The sequence below is a fragment of the Mesitornis unicolor genome, unplaced genomic scaffold (assembly GCF_000695765.1).
Source record: "Mesitornis unicolor isolate BGI_N332 unplaced genomic scaffold, ASM69576v1 scaffold2077, whole genome shotgun sequence".
Lineage (NCBI taxonomy): Eukaryota > Metazoa > Chordata > Aves > Mesitornithiformes > Mesitornithidae > Mesitornis > Mesitornis unicolor.
Window position 1 is genome coordinate 2,650 of NW_010195507.1, and position 16,375 is coordinate 19,024.

The window sequence follows — 16,375 nt, forward strand, 5'->3', positions numbered from 1 at the left end:
GTGTTTTCAGAGCCATATTCCAGTGTGCCAAAGCAGGCTACAGAGGTGAGAGGACTTGAACAACTGAATCAATACAAGAAACCTGAAAGTTATCATTCATGCTGAGATGTATGGCTCCGAGACATTACAGCTACTCACTCCAGGCTAAGGGAGATGCAAAGAGTTTGGTTTTACCAGAAAGAACATTTAATATTTAGGAAAGAAACAAACAAGAACTACAAAAAGAAACTTCTACCTATGGCTGGGTCTTTTAAGCAACACTATTAAAACAGTTCATGTTTGGGCTGTAACTACATAAACAGGCTTGGGGCTGTGGTGTTTAGTCTGTGTTCTCTTGTTCAGTAAATGCACACACTGTGCCAATTAAAACATCAGAGCTGTACATAACCTTTTGCAGGGACTTGTCTTTCCTTTCTGTTGCCAGCAAAACCACGTGTCAAGTTGCTCTCTGCACAGCCTGTGTTCAAATGCAGTAGCCTTTGCACCACGTAAAGCTGCAATGGTTTCCTCCTGTCCAACCACAACTACTACTGAAACTGTTTGGGGGTACAGATGATACAAAACGACTTGACCAGATAAAGTCAGCTATGTGCACATGGAAGCAAAGGAGAGAGAATTATATAGTTGTACAATTGGACTCTGTGATGTGGCACCACAGGGGTTAGATACAGCTCCATATAAAAACATGAGGACGCCCTCCTTTTGATGACAAAACCAACCAACACTGGAATTACAATTTGGGGTACAGACAGTACAAACTGTCAGGTATGATCAGCTGTGTCAACACAGAGGAAAAGAAGATGATGAGTACTCTATCTGACCACAGCAGCAGGAGGAGGTCCCCTTTAACTGGGGCCCATTTACCAAAATACACGAACTTGGCATAATTTAGGAGCTATTCCCCACTGCACTTAAAATTTCCATTTAGTATGACTCTGGGCATTATTCTTTTATGCAGCAGAGTGACGGATCTGAAGTAGTGCTCTTGCTATTGCAGATGTAATTTAAATATCTGACAGCTACTAATCATTTCTTATTTGGGGATTGGACTGGATGATCTTTTGAGGTCCCTTCCAATCCCTAACGTTCTGTGATTCTGTGATTTTTGAAGATTCCGAGTCAGATGAAACAAGCCTCATTCCACACCTAAAGACTACAGCAGCGTAACACTGATCTTAATCAGCTCTTATATTCCTGGCACTTGTATTGCTGACAAAGGCCCCAGAAATGACGGAGGAATATTTCATTTCCTATCATCAGCCTCAGGTAACAGTTTAGGTAGACTTCTTGAGTCTCCCTATTGTTTGTGAGCTCTACAATGAATGAGCTTCTACCCGTGAATTCCAATTAAAAGCTTAAAGGCTTACTCAGTTACTAACTGATCATCCAGAAGAATTTGGTTTATGATTACATCAAGACGTACAATAATCTAAGGTGTTTAACTTTTCTAAGAATAGGAAAGCAGTGAAGGTCAAAAACACTTAAAAATGAACTTAAAGGCAAACAAATTTTTATAAGAAGTTTATTGTTCTGTTGTGTGGCCATTATACAAAGTAAGCAGCCAGAGCTGCCATTTTGTCCTTGGGTTTCTTTGGATTGAGTCTTCCTCCAGGCCTCCGGCCTTTACCTCTGCCTCGGCCTTGCCTTTTTCCTTGTCCCCCACGGTGCATGGGGTGCCTCATGGCTGCATGTTTCAGCTCCACCAGATCTTGAAACACAGGATCACAGAATACGCAGCCTGAATGCTGAGTCTCATCACCAGGAAGCGGAGATTTGGCCTTGTTAAAATCTACATCCACAAGGGCCGCATCACACAAGTCGCAGGTCTCTGGTGACACTCGGACTTTGTGGGCGTTCTCAAAGAAGTGCACAATCACATTGCATTTGTTGCATGCCATCTTCCACTTGGGACCCGACGTCGAGTCTAGCACCAGAACCCCATTCTCACATTCAACGCACTGCCCAATTCCAAGCATGCTAAGAGAATGCTGGCACGTGGGGTGGGTGCATTCATTACAGCCCATTCCTGGTGGAAGAAGAGTAAAACCGTACCACAAGGAACCCTTTGTATCACTACTCATACTACACAGTTTGGAGGAAGCGAAACAGAAGTCGAAGACAGCTTAATATATTGTATGTTTTATAAATCACTGAAGAACGGAACCACTCCCTGAATGGCAACTTGCCTTTCACAGATTCACAATAATCCCTTGCTCAAAAATTTTTCTGTAACAGCTTTCAAATTTTGCCAGATACTGCCACTGTACAGTAGAGGCAGTTTGGACACATTAGTGATGAAAACTAATTATGTTTTCAATTAAATGTATGGCACCTAACTTCTATTTTATACCTGCACTATACACTGTTAGTACAAGACTTTTTTAAATAAAGTTAGTAATAAAAAGATGCCAAAAAGCTCCTGATACTCATACCTTCAAAGTACTACTTGAAGTTTTGTTCTCAGTTACCAAACTAACCACAACTTTTACCCATTCTTATATCCTTCAACAGCTTTTGACACAACATCTCTCTCAGTATCAAAACACTCTCAAGAGCTTGTCTTAATCTCCAGTCGTATACATACCAAGCATACTCAAATTTGCAAGACACTCCAGTCTTTCACTGCATAGTGAGTGTTACAAAGGTCATCTACTGTGCATGCATGTAAATTAATTTCTTACTTCTTTTATAAAGAAAAAAAAAAGTATTCAGAAACAAGTTAACTAATACATTTTGGTCAGTGAGTTTGATGTGAAATTTAAGTATCCGTAATCTAATTTGAACAGCACTTTATACTAAGCAACACTGATTAAAAACTAGCAAAAAGCACACTGTATAGACTGCACCCAATTTATTTCAAGTGAGGTTGATCCCTGCATGTTTACAGAATTCCTACCTTTTTTCATGTCCCTGAAGGGAGGATGGTTGTAACAGTATGGACAGAGTGGGTAGCTCTTTCCTCTGGATCCAGATGACCACAGCACCAGCTCAAAGTCATCCAGAGGGCAACGCAACTCTTTGTAGAGTTTAATGGTGCCATTCTGTGGGAGACTGTAGGTGTCATCACAGTGAGAGCAATGCAGACGACTTGGTTTGGCCTGGAAATAGAATACAAATCTCCTGAACAACTATAGTGTCAACAGAGTTCAAAACTTGCGGTAAACCCAACTGGGGCTGCTCTCTGGTTTGTTCCCCATGGGAAAACTCCATCAGGCTTTTTGTTTTAGAAATTCACCCTTAACAACCACATTTGAATTAAAATTCAATAATAGAAAAGCACTTTCTACTCAATGCCCCCCAGCAAGTGAAATTTAAATTCCAAGCATGAAGTGAACTTACCTGAATATACTTCATGAAACGATGGCATTTACCACAGCGGGAAAGAGGTTTACCTGTGGCAGCTAAGGGTGAAAAAGACACTTCCATCAGCTCATCCATACCTGCAAAAGAGAGAATCACATTTATGTTAAAATTCGAGTACTAAAGAAGAAATTTTGCACAAAATCATCTACGGGACCTGTGAAGAATAAGCGGGAATTAAAATATTTTATTCACAATGCTCTTCCTTGTTCAGGAAGACTTCTTAAATACAGAGTGTTTTGCAGTGGGCATGTACAAACACACAAGGGTAAGCAGTTCAGCCAGTCTGAACTTTTTGAAAATTCCCCACAACACAGTAACAAAGTAAATTTGAAGTAGAGTTTTGGAGCCATAATTCAGTCCAATTCCTTTGGAGAGCAACTCAATTTGACTGGAAACTTCCAGTCCTGGAACATAACTTCTCAGTAAATCTAAACCTCTGAAAGGAACCGAATATATAAGTATTTTCTAATAGCATCTTTGCAACAAACAAGTAATTCTAGGGAACGCCACATGTAAAGAGTTTTACCTGCAATAGAATCCACAAAATAGTGAAATTTCCTTTTGAAAATGTCAAGGGTGTGCTCCAGGACCTGATGATAATTCGCTTTACCCAGAGCTATTAAGTTGAGTTGTTTCTCAACAGCACTGCGGATCGTAGGAAGAACCAATTCTGCATCTAACCAAAAACCAGAGACAACAGCAACAGAAAAGCAGCAATGAAAGATCAAAAAATGGGGGTAGGAAACTGACCATATGTAAACTGCCATCAAAATAAACAAACAAGTTTTAATTATTATAGTATTTGGAATTAGTAATACTTTCCTAGAAGCATTATTTCAGACAGAAACACTGCTTATAGAGTGACAAGAGCCCTTGACACACTGAAGGGAAAAGAAGGTAAAAGGGTGGGAGGGAAGAGCATATAACTGACCTATTTTGTAATAACCATGGACCAGAACAATGCCAAGGTTTGTAGGCTTTAGTCTCCGACCACTCTCCACTGTGACATAGTTTCGCTGGCAAATGTTGTTAATGTGGACTGGAATACTTGCATCAGTTCCTGCCACACAAAGGAAAACAATATATCCATCCTCAACAAAACAAAGTTTTCATTGAACTACTCATGTCTGACTTCTCTGGTTTCGTGTCAAATTATAGTGCCCCTGAGACTGCTCACTGTTAATCAGCTTCCAGTAGGTAACTTCTCTCTCTAGCAACTCTTATGTCGTTTGCAGTTCTGAGAAGTCTGAAACATATTTTAGCCTTAATTCTTTCATCTCTTCCAAGGAATTACTATTGGGAAGACACCTATTCTCACAATCATTTAGTCTAGAAAAACATGTTGGAGTAAGAGACTATGTTTGTTTTCACTGGTCGAATTTATGAAAATACATCTAAGGAAACAAGTAATATTAAAAAAGAAGTGTAGTATTGTGGTAAATGAATAATAAGATACATAAGGACTATTTGAGCCAGCAAAGTCGAAGCAAGCTGTAAAGGAAATAAGAATGAAGGTGTGAATTCTTTCACACAGTATCAGCTCTTTCTAGCAGAGAAGTGACTGGGATGTGTTATGAAAGGATACTGCTTTGGCCAGAAACTAGGCAGAAGGATAAGAAAGGGAAAGAAATGTGGAGAAGAAGACAATCTACTATCTGCTAAGAGGTGCTACAGGCATTGTGGAGAGAAGAAAAAAATAAAAAGAAAAAAAGATTGTTACTGTACCTATTCAAATGAATACTGAAAGGTCATTACCGACAGAGAGAGTTCAGAGGAGCAATTCAACTTCTTTGCACTCTTGGTGGATGTATTACAGGATAATGTAAATTAAGCAAGTTCCTACCAATGCCATGCTTTTCCATGAGAGTGATAAGTTCTGCTTCTGTCAGGTAATCAGGAGGACTGGTTTGCTTTTCCAGCAATTTTATTTCACCAATTGGAAAAAGATCTCCTTTCTCACAGTGTGGAAGGCTCTCCTCTAATGGGATGCTGTGCCATGGCATAATTTCTGTGAAGCCTGGAGGTGAAGAAACAAACAAACAAAAGGAATGAGAGCTTATCTTCACAGCTTCAAAAGGCCAAGGTATAAATTTCTAATTTAACATGGGTTGCATTACACACATCGAAGTTAAGAGGCTGTCCACCACACCACGCAGAACACATCTCAGGTAATACAGTCTCACAGGACAGTATCTCCCACTACACTACATCAAATCCATTTTTGTGTGGGACTCAAGTCAGGTTGATGTAGAAAAAAAGCAAATGCTTTCCTTAAATGAAAGCACAGTGCCAGAATGGATGTGAAGAGTTTCTTAAAAAGGAGATACAAGTAGTATGTTATATTAATGTAACAGGGACTATTGGACCATCTTAACCTAAAAAAAATCTCAGTGGTGGTGCCATGTTCATTTTACAGAGGCCCACGAAAAAAATTGTCTGTGTAATTTAACCCTCAAAAGACACCAGCTGTCTGTAAAAAGACTGGTCTTCACATGGGCAAATGGGGCATTAAATCTTTGAGACTACTACATGAAAAATGAAGACCTTTTCTATTGTAATTTGTCCTGATTTGAGCTAAATAGAACTAGTTTTCTATTAGTGATTTTACTTTTCAGCTCAGGCTCTTCTAAGTGGCTGAACTTGCTGAAACTAGCAGCATGTTTTTCCAGACAGTGTGATAATCTCAAGGCCACTGTCTCACCATGGGTGCTATGTCTGCGCCTATGGGGGGGAAGCGGACCCAAAACTGATCAATGAGGTATTCCCTCCCACATACGTCATACTCAGAATAAAGCCGAGGGATCACGAGGGTCTCAACCCTTCCATCTTGGGGTCTTTCTTCCATCTCGGGGTCTTTCTTCCATCTCAACCACTTCAATGGCTGAATCTCGAGCAGAACTCTAATCACTTCAATGGCTGAATCTCGAGCAGAACTCTGCTTGTTCGTCTGCCTCTGATCATGATTTGTTTGTTCCTGCATCAGCTCCCACTGCTGCTGAGTCCGGACTGGGATTTGTCCAGTGCCCTGCTCCGCAGAGCCTCTGGTGATGTATACATCATTGGGGGGAGGAAGGGGGAGTGGTTTTGTATCTATATTTGTACATATCTGTATATATTTCATTATTTTCCTATTTACATTATTAACCTGTAGTATCAGTGTTATTGTTTTATTAAATCTGTTAGTTTTATTTTTCAACCAGTAAAGTCTTTCTCCCTTATTCTCTTTTCTCTTCCCTTCTTGGGATGGGAGAGGGGTTAACACAGAGCGTCTGTTCAGGATTTAGCAGCCAGCCCAGCCCTAAACCACAACATAATTGAAGTATGGAAATGAAGACAAAGATTTGGTCCCTGGTCTTGATAGCTCAAAAAAGTCCCCAGAATTGTACTTGCTGCCAAAGCTTCTCTTCTATATCCATTCCATCTATTAATGGGGAAAATATATATATATATATCTGTAGCTAACTACTTACTCCCTGATTTGTCTTACCTGGTGAAGTCACCACTTTTCCAATACAGGTGAAACGTTCAGGGCCAATACTGAAAGAAATGGTGGTCTGTAGGTACTTGCAATCAGCGCTGACAGTGGCAATGAAATGCCTGGTAATATACTCATACAGTCGCCATCCATCTCCACCTGAGAATAAACACCACCTTACCTACAAAACTCAAGTCCTGCATCTCAACACAAAATCTGTACTAAAAGGTACCAGATTTCCACAGGTATCACAGGAAAAACTGGTACTTAAAAGAAAATAACATTCAGAAGTCCATCCACTTTCCCCTTTAAAACTTCCTGCCTACAGAACTGCCATGTCACACAGACATGAGCTGCATGCAGACGCTCTGGAAGAAGGACTGCCAATTTAGCCAGCCCATCTCCCAGTTTTGCAATGTGTTTGAATGACAGGAGACAGTAGAAAATACTTTTCTTTTTTGCTTAAATTATATATATATGTGCATGTATGCATGTATATGTATATGTGCATGTATATGTATACGTGCATGTATGCATGTATATGTATTTATGAACAAAAATAAAATTATCTACTGCTTAGTGCCACTGGAGACCACACCCTAATCTAAAACCTAAAATGGGATTCTAGTGGCAACTGCCACACTCATCAGCTTGAAATCCTGCAACAGATCACTTTAAAATACTACTTATTAACACTAATTAGATTTTAAAGCAAAGTTTCCTTATTCACAATAAACAGACAGGAAATTGAATAGTCAAAAGGTTACACTGCTATGAACAGCTTCTAATTCTTAGTCCTGTGCTCTGCATATTTCATCTTGCTGTGTATATAAAGGATAAAGGTCTTACAGAGTCATTCAGTATCTTGTACAATTACTCAAAATTTTCAAGCATTTTTTTAAAATCAGAGATTATTTCACCGATTCATCAAAATCAGAAGTTATGTTTTTTACAACAATCTTAGGTATTCCTAATAAACAATACAATGCATTCACTACACTTTCTTATAACCTTAAAAGACTTTTTTGAGGGATCACAGTGTACATAAAGTCAAATGTTACATTTTAGTTTAAAACCCACAAACCATAGAGACTACATTAAAATCCAGTTGAAGTTTGACTTTCAAGCACAAAAATAAAATAAAATTTCAGTACTTGGAAGCTACTCTTCTGAGGCAAATTTCTCCTAGCAAAAGTAGGTATTAAGTCGTTAAGTTGGCCATTCCTTTTCCCTAGCAGTACTATGGTCCCTAGGATCAACTACTGAACAGACCAGCTCTGAACTTCACTGTCAGCAAAAATTTAAGTTAGGATAAAGATGCCTCTCTCCATTTCCTGCTGTTGAAATATTTGTATTTTCTGTTGAAACTGAGAGATTTTCAGACTGGCTCCTATACCTCAAGGAATTAATTTCCTCACATAGTGTTCCAGCACTACTGGATTTGTCCATACCTAATTCTGCTTCTGTTGCAGCTCTCATTGGAGTGATGGGAGGATGGTCTCCTGCGTCATGGCCTTTCCTTGGGCGGTTAATGCCTTCTGATAGCAATGCTTTTACCTAGGTGAAAGGAGAGAGAAAACGGGCTGGCTGAGGTAGATAACAGGTCTCTCTTAGCAGGTTAAGAAACCTTTTAGTTCAAATCCATGACAATACAATACCCATAAATAAAAGCAATTACAGATGTTTATTGTTTCTGAAGACCCATAGGTCATAATGTATCAAGTAAGATACAGTCTAAAACACAGACTAGAGAATGATCTGCTAGTACAGGTTTTGCTTCATGTACTCACAGTTTCTGCCCAGTAAGGATTATTGGCTTGTTGTCTCAAACATCCTTTCAAGTCAAAGTTTTCTGGATAATGGGTAGTTTCTGTTCGAGGGTAGCTAATATAACCCTGAGTATAAAGACGCTCTGCTATTTGCATGGCGTGTTGTGGACCCATTCCTAAGATGGGACAGGAGAAAAGAAAAACCATCTACACATCACTGTGATAATGACTTGATTGCTGCATCTGAAAGTACACCTTATCAAGGCATTTAAATAAATCATGGATTGTCCTTGCCATAAGACTTTTGTCACCTTGATCTTACCCAACATTTCACTTCTGAAAAGCTTTCTCAACTTGATCCTTCTCCCAAAATGATGCATTATAGGGAAAGGACATTTGATATGTCCTTCATTTTGTCTGAGACACTGAAGTATTTTGCTTTAAAACAGTGTTAAAATCTGAACTTGCACACATACCTAAAGCAGCACTGGCCACTCGTAGCATTTCTACCGTGTTCAGAGCCAGTGGTCTCTGCTTCACCTTCTCTTTTTTACTCACAGATTCTACCTAGAAAATAGTATTTTCCACGTAAAAGTTTTGAACTTTCATAACTGGCAAACACATAATTCCAATCAAGCCCATAAACACGTGGCTTACCTACCATTATCTATTTTTATCGTATCTGTTTTGTTTTCTTAAAACAGTAACCACCAATGTATTTTTACTTTAGGAAATTGGACTGGAGATAGTTTTACCAAATTCTAAAGTTGCAGTCCTGAGGCTTATACCTGTGAACTCCACAAGGTAGCTTACTGCTGTCTTTACTTCCCATTTACCTCAGCAGCATGTACTTTCAGTGCTACAAGGATTTAGTGCTCATTCCAAGTAACGGTCTTAACTATAAGGATCGTGATTTTTAAAAGCTTCTTGCAGTCTTTGAACCTTGATGGCTACAAGCACTTAAATCCAAACATACTGCCAAACAAGTATTGAACAGAGCAGAATTAAAAGTTAATTGGCTATAAAGATTGTACCATACACATGATTAAAAATTTAACTGCAGGAATATTGCCATATAAGTAATTAAATTCTGATTTACACAAGGTCTCATGGGAAATAAGAGGTCTGCTTAGAGAAATCTGAACGGTATTTCTTAGCAGGTTTAGTAATGAAGACTTCCTGTCATGAGCGATGATCATTTCCAAAGCCAATACTGAAGTGACCACACTAGCATAACATGAACTACAATAAAAAAACTCCTTCCCTTTATTCTCATTTACACAAAGTTGAACAGAGTAAAAAACAGGTATTATACACCTCTCTTTAACAAAAAACCCCAGCGAACAATACGCAGCAAATGAAATATTAAATGGTATTTCCTTTATCAGAAATTTGGTTCTACTGACACTTAGTAAATATTATTACCTTTGCTTCTTTTTCTGCCTTTGTTATATTCAGGAACATTTGAGCGATTTCACGATCAAACACCCTTACTCTATCCCAGTCCAAAGTGAGAGAACTCTCTTTGTCAGGGCTCACCTATCAAACCAAAATTAAAAAAATTAGTTCCCACCAACTCTATTACTAGAAACACGAGAATGCACATTTCCAACAGTAACCCAACAAGCAAATCCTGTTAATACCTGTACTAGGACACAACTGCTCCAAACGTGCAGTTGCACTCTTTTGCACAGGGGCTTTTGAGAAAGGAGGAGTACTTGGAGTTCTGGGGCCAGGGGGAATGACTGGAATTATTGCTGCAACTTCTCTTATTTTAAGTGTTGGGAACAGTAAAGGCTGAAATGGTCAGAAATTCAAAGTTTACCATTTTGATTTAGCAAAATCAATAATTTGTATTAAACTGTAACTTGGTCATGTTTTATTAAGTCCCATGTACAAAAATAAATATGGAGTAACCAATATGAGAGAGCACAAAACTCTGAAAACAGGCACCAACTATTTCCTAGCATGACACATGAGACGCCTCAGAAAAGAGATGTCAGTAGACACCAGACTGCAGCTTTTTTTTATTTTAAAATCTAAAAATGGCAGCTTCTTACAATCTATCCCTTATTTGTTTAAAAAATCCTTGTGATCACAAGCAGTAAACCCATGTTGGTTTGCTCCGAGAGCCTGGACAGCAGCAAGGCTATAAAACTGCTATAAGCTGCCAAAGTCTTCAGAGGACTCAATTGCCAATTAACACAATGAGCATTTTATTTGCTTTAAAATTCCAATACTCAGCAATGCCAATGTTTGCTGGCAGTGTAATTAATTCCTGGATTCAAATTAACAACACAGTCAGTCCAAGGACCCCAGGGAACAAAAGGAAACCATTTTAAGTAGTCTTTTTGGCGGAGTCTAAGCTTAGACGGTTAGCACTAAAGAATTCTTATAAGCAGCACACAATAACCACTTTAACACAAAACTGACATCCTGGAATCTGTTCTCGGGAGAGCAGTGACACACACGAGAACTGAATGAGAACAGATGAGTAAATTGTAGGCATTGTGAATTCTTGTCAGCAGCTACGAATTTATGAATGAACAAGACGAGAATATAAATGCACTTCTTTGGTAAAAATATATGTTCCTCACAGACAAACAAGTATTGTAAAACTTACTTTAGCTTGCAACACCCAATAAGTCTCAGGTTTAAACGACTGGATTTTGTCGTGCCTTTCCACACAGAATCCAAGGGTTGGCGTCTGACATGGCCCAAAGGAGATGAGAGAGCTGTCTAAATTCCCATATTTTCCCTGAAAATATTTAGTCTGAAACCTATGAAAGGGAAAAAAAAAATCAGGAACAAGTAGATTAATATCCTTATTACCATGAAAAGCAAAAGTTTTAATTAACTTATACATACAAATATGAGTAATCTATTAAATCATTCAGGCATTAGGAAAAAAGCATTATGAGAAATATAATCTCTTAAAGATAATTAAGCCATAATTACTTTGCCTCACTGAATCATGTTTATACCCAAAGAAATCTGGAAGAACATCATAAAATAAGATCATACCATAGTTGCTGGTAGTACCAGACCTAGCTCAAAGCCATAACACAACATTATTTCTTATTTGTCTGTGCATAAAATTGTTCTGTTTGGTGCTGAGCAGAATTAGCCACTAGAGCTCCGAGACACATTTTGTGGACAGAGCAGCATTCCCGAACCTTTCCTAAAACTATCTGTAGCCTATGCTGTCACCTTGTAAACGCACAGCCAATTCTAAGATCCAGCTCCTGGCGGGCATCCACTGACAGAGCTTCATTGCGATTGGGTTCTCCCAAGTGATTCATGGCATTGCAGATGTCTGTGTCAGTAATGGAACTGAACTTGGCTCTATAAATCGTCCTTTCGGTGCTACGAGGTTTGTTCATTACAGGAAGAACAGCATCAAGAACCTAATGTAGATCAGAAGCATATTTTAAAGAATATTTGAAAGGTAAGGGCTTAAGTCAGTTTTTCTCTCTAAAGAAAAAAAAACATAAAACACTCTCCACAAAGTATTTGCTGTTATCTAACTACTCTCTTAATTCAGAAAGATGTCATGCCAATACACAAACTGATAAGCAAGAATAGTGTTTGTCTATCCACTCAGAAGTGTATTAAGAATTAGCAAAACTAAAGATTTATTAAACAGCAACTGCTGGAAGTGAAGCACTGTTCTTAGCTAAGTGCAAAGAAAATCACCAGTGCAGCTGCAGCACCTTCTGGTGAGATGTACCAGTTCCTATTCTACACATTGCCAGGGTCCAGTTATGGTACAGTGGTATTTAAAGAACTTAAAACAATTACTTGATAAAATATGGTTCTTTAAACAAAAGAAACCCCACCAAAAATACTCTTCATGTAGACTTCTGGGAACGGGATGTTAAAAAAAATCTTTGCACACCAAAATTTTAGTTGTAAACCTTTGATGTGCAGAGTCCACATTCCTGCAGCAAGTCTACACTTACAAGCAGTCTCTATGCTCAGAAGTGTCTAACATCTTAATAAACAAATGACAGTAGAGATCAAGTTGTAGAAGGGCAGCAAAATAACTACTCCAACTGTGAAATACAGACCAATTCTCAAAGCCCTGGAAGGTTCAAACACTTTAGAGATCTTATTGTTCATTGCAGATAAGCAACATCTATGAAATTGATTTATACCTTTACTTGATATTTTAAGAGTTCAAAAGAGGTTTTCCACCAAGGCCCCCCGTGCCTTTATAACTTCATTCAACTTAGTTAGAATTATACTGTATACCCATAAAACAACACTGATACTAATGTATGTCACAGACAAATATGTTACAGTATTGTAAGTCTTAAAAATTGAAATCTTACTTCAAAACAGATGTTTTCTCCTTCCTTATCACAATCCAACCACAAGACAATACAATCACAGCCTCTTCCCTCCACCTGTGAGAAAAATTAGCACAGTTCTTCAGCAATTCAATAAAAGACCTACCTCCTCACTAACTGTATACTTTTTGTTTCTATTTTAAAGTACTAATTTATTTGGTGCAAAAACAATTAGAAGAACATAGCAGAAGTGACAAGAAGTCTGCATCTACTTGAGCAGTGGCTGGAGAGAAGCGAGCTGTGCTTCACGGGACCAGAAGCCTGACTACAAGGTGCTCTTCTGCAGGACCTGAAAAAAATCAGCACAGCTCTGTAGCAGTAAAAGTCTCCTGAAACTGTCACAGTCTGTGTGTGCAGCCTTGGGCACAGTCCCTTCCCCTTCCTGTGCCTTTAATAAATGATGTGGAAATTAAAACAAACAAACAAACAAAACCCACAAAAACAAAGTAAACACTTTCCAAGTTCATAAAGATACCATGAAGTCTAAATTTAATCTGACAGAAATCAGTTTTATACCACATATACTTGCCTTTCAGAGGTATTGTTTTGTAAAAGCAACCAAACTACCCCTTTCCACTCAAAGGGACACATGAAGAGTTAACAGTAACCAACAGAGACTTATTTTAAAAAAGGCATTCACAAGCTATGCCTTGCACTTGCTGTTTGAAGCAAAACACACATCCAGTGCTTCAATTTTGAGAAGCAGGGTATTGACAGTCAAAAAATCCAGAAGGCAATAGCAAAAGTGAATTCAACAAGGCAAAGATTTCAGACAGTGTAAGAACCAGTAAAATTAATAAAACAGACCGAACCTTAACAAAGAGCTGCTTCCTGCAGCGGAGAAAATCCTTATTTAGGAACAGACTCATTTCTCCTCAACCCTAGAACTCCAGCATACTGTACAGCGTATTGCCAAACACTGCCCACTCTTGGGAAGCAGATGAATAGACTCACTAAATCAAACACTCAACAACTGCAGCATGGCAAACAGTGCACTCAGGTGGCCTGTCTGCCTCAGTAGAGGGAAGACACCTAACAAATATTCTGGAGGATGTGGAATGCTCTGGCATTCCCCTCTAACAGAAAACTACCTGGTGCAGACAGACTCTATTTCTTATACTAGAGCAAAGATAACTGACCTGCTTTAAGAGCTAAGAGAGGGTTTTACCTCTGGCTCTTAAATAAAGCTAGGTAACCTGTAAGAACTATTTTTTTTTTAAAGCAAGGCAAATTCATAGCAAAATGCTACACTGCTCTTTCGAATTTATTAATAAATTTTATTGTTTTCCAGAACCCCAGAATAGTTTCACCTATTGTTCTTGACTGGATAAATCTTATTGCTTACTCCAACAGAGGAATAATAAGAACAATGAACCCTTGAAGGCAGAATATGCTCCAGGTGAAATAAAGAAAAAGAAAGCCAAGGGAAAAGGTATTTATCTCAAATAAATCTTTAAGAAACAATACCTGCAAAAACTTCACCATGGTCAGTTTGGGATTAGCTTCTTTCTTTTCTGTGGGAGCTTTGCTGAAAAGTTCTGCTGGATCCACTTTGTCCCAGCTGTTATATTTTCCTGAAAAGCAGAAGTATATTAAGTAGAGCTCTAAATACAGATTAAAAACAAAAAAAACCCCAACCAACAGCCAACAGCATTACTTTGGAAAACACTTGGCTCTCAAGATTCGCCTCAGAAAGCTTTCTACCCTAACATATCTTGCTTTTCTATCAAAGGACCCCTTAGCATTAGGTGAATTGCAGCTATCATTTTGAAAGATATGAAGGACAAAAAAATACTATGCACCTTTCAGAAATTTCAACATAAGCTATTAAAACACCTTGGGTTTGTACAGTTAATCAATCTGGGAAGGATTGATTGTACAGTTAATCAATCGGGTGAAGGGGAAGGAGCTTTTTTTCCTTTTTTTCCACAGCACATACATAATACACACACTGCAGCCTGGTTTACTGTTCATTACTTATGGCCAGTTATGTCTTGGCCCCGCTATGCCATGGAGCATCCTGTGTCACCTTCTCATACCAATACATTTGTTCATTTCCACTTTTCTGACTTAACTGTTTGTAATATTGCTTAGCAATTACATTGAACTGCACCTCTTCAAAGCACTGTGTGAACAACTCAAAATTTAGTCCTCATAAAACTTGTGAGGTCATTATCATGAGAGGAAATCCGGCAGTCACATGACTGGTCCCACACTAGTGACAAAATTCCTCGCACGTTACCCTTACCATGGCTCTATTTTGCAGTAATATGCTACAGTGCTTTATAGCAAACATCCCTTTGGACTCTGCGCTCCTTAACCACCCTTCATACAGAGTACCACAACACTTTTACAGGAAAGAGAATAGAGCCTCATTTCCCCTCATTTTCCAGGCACACAAAACGTAAGTGGCATGCCCAAAGTCATGCAAGAAGTTAACCAGAGAACTAGAACCAAAAATCAAGAACTGCTGACCACAAGCAATCTTTTCATCCTCCTTTTCTCTCTAGTTCTAACATTCTCCCTGAATTACTTCCATAAGTATTTTCCCATTAGAAGTCCTTGACGGTTTTGCAAGCCATACCAGTTAAAACACCTTAGGAACAAATACCTATGAAATCCAGAGTCATGACATGACCGCACACAGATGTCATCTTGAAATGGGCACTCTGTCCTATAAATGATCCAGTGTACTCATGCACAGAGCATGCACCATTCAGTCCCTTGCGAGATGACATGTTTCCTGTGAAAATAAAACCATAAACATCAACGGGATAAAAAAAAGCCTACTGACATAACAGTTATCTGGTGTGAAATGACATCTCCCTTTTCTTAGATCTTACAGCCAGGGTCTTCCTGATCACAAAATTCTACTCATTGATCAAGTTTTTATTTCAGTTAATTATCACTTTAGACCTTTTTAAAAGCATACTTATTTCAATTGAAACTATTTGCTATTTCCATCATCTTTTCCCTCCCACCAGATCATCCTTATGAAAATACAACTAGTTTTCTAGACCAGTACCATTACAATCAACCCATTCCGTTTTCTGCAATTTATAAAATATTTACTATATCTTAAAAAAATCTCAGAAGAGCAACTTGCTACCTGATTGGCACTTTCTAGAAACCATACACACAAAGACACACTCCAGCTATATAAAATATCAAACCCAGATTCCTTTATTCTTTAACTGAACAGGCATCAGCATGCAAAAATAAACAGAATGTGAAGTGCCACCCAGTTACGTTATGAACTGCAACCTGCCCTAAGCCACCATTCCCAATGGTAGCTGACTCAAGACAAACAAGTAACTGCCCAGGGTGTTTCTCAACCTCACTTCATCTACAGTTTGCCTCTAGGCAGCTAACTGTGTCTCCTCAGTCAGGTTATGCACGGCAGCGCACTTCAGCTG

General features: G+C 38.6%; 1 protein-coding gene across 1 annotated transcript in view; it reads right to left on the reverse strand.

Annotated features, from left to right (window-relative positions):
* Positions 1-1,488: 1,488 nt before the first annotated feature.
* TOP3B (topoisomerase (DNA) III beta) overlaps positions 1,489-16,375 on the reverse strand; it is a 15,036-nt gene continuing 149 nt past the window's right edge. Inside the window, exons 2-17 of the mRNA XM_010188121.1 lie at positions 15,571-15,702; positions 14,427-14,533; positions 12,942-13,016; positions 11,818-12,014; positions 11,231-11,387; positions 10,033-10,146; positions 9,084-9,174; positions 8,629-8,783; positions 8,290-8,395; positions 6,851-6,997; positions 5,207-5,380; positions 4,295-4,423; positions 3,890-4,039; positions 3,340-3,440; positions 2,897-3,098; positions 1,489-2,026 (exon numbers count right to left, since the gene is read on the reverse strand). Of these exons, the coding sequence (XP_010186423.1) occupies positions 1,545-2,026; positions 2,897-3,098; positions 3,340-3,440; positions 3,890-4,039; positions 4,295-4,423; positions 5,207-5,380; positions 6,851-6,997; positions 8,290-8,395; positions 8,629-8,783; positions 9,084-9,174; positions 10,033-10,146; positions 11,231-11,387; positions 11,818-12,014; positions 12,942-13,016; positions 14,427-14,533; positions 15,571-15,702 (2,519 nt within the window). The 3' untranslated portion in view covers positions 1,489-1,544. The remainder of the gene's footprint in view (positions 2,027-2,896; positions 3,099-3,339; positions 3,441-3,889; positions 4,040-4,294; positions 4,424-5,206; positions 5,381-6,850; positions 6,998-8,289; positions 8,396-8,628; positions 8,784-9,083; positions 9,175-10,032; positions 10,147-11,230; positions 11,388-11,817; positions 12,015-12,941; positions 13,017-14,426; positions 14,534-15,570; positions 15,703-16,375) is intronic.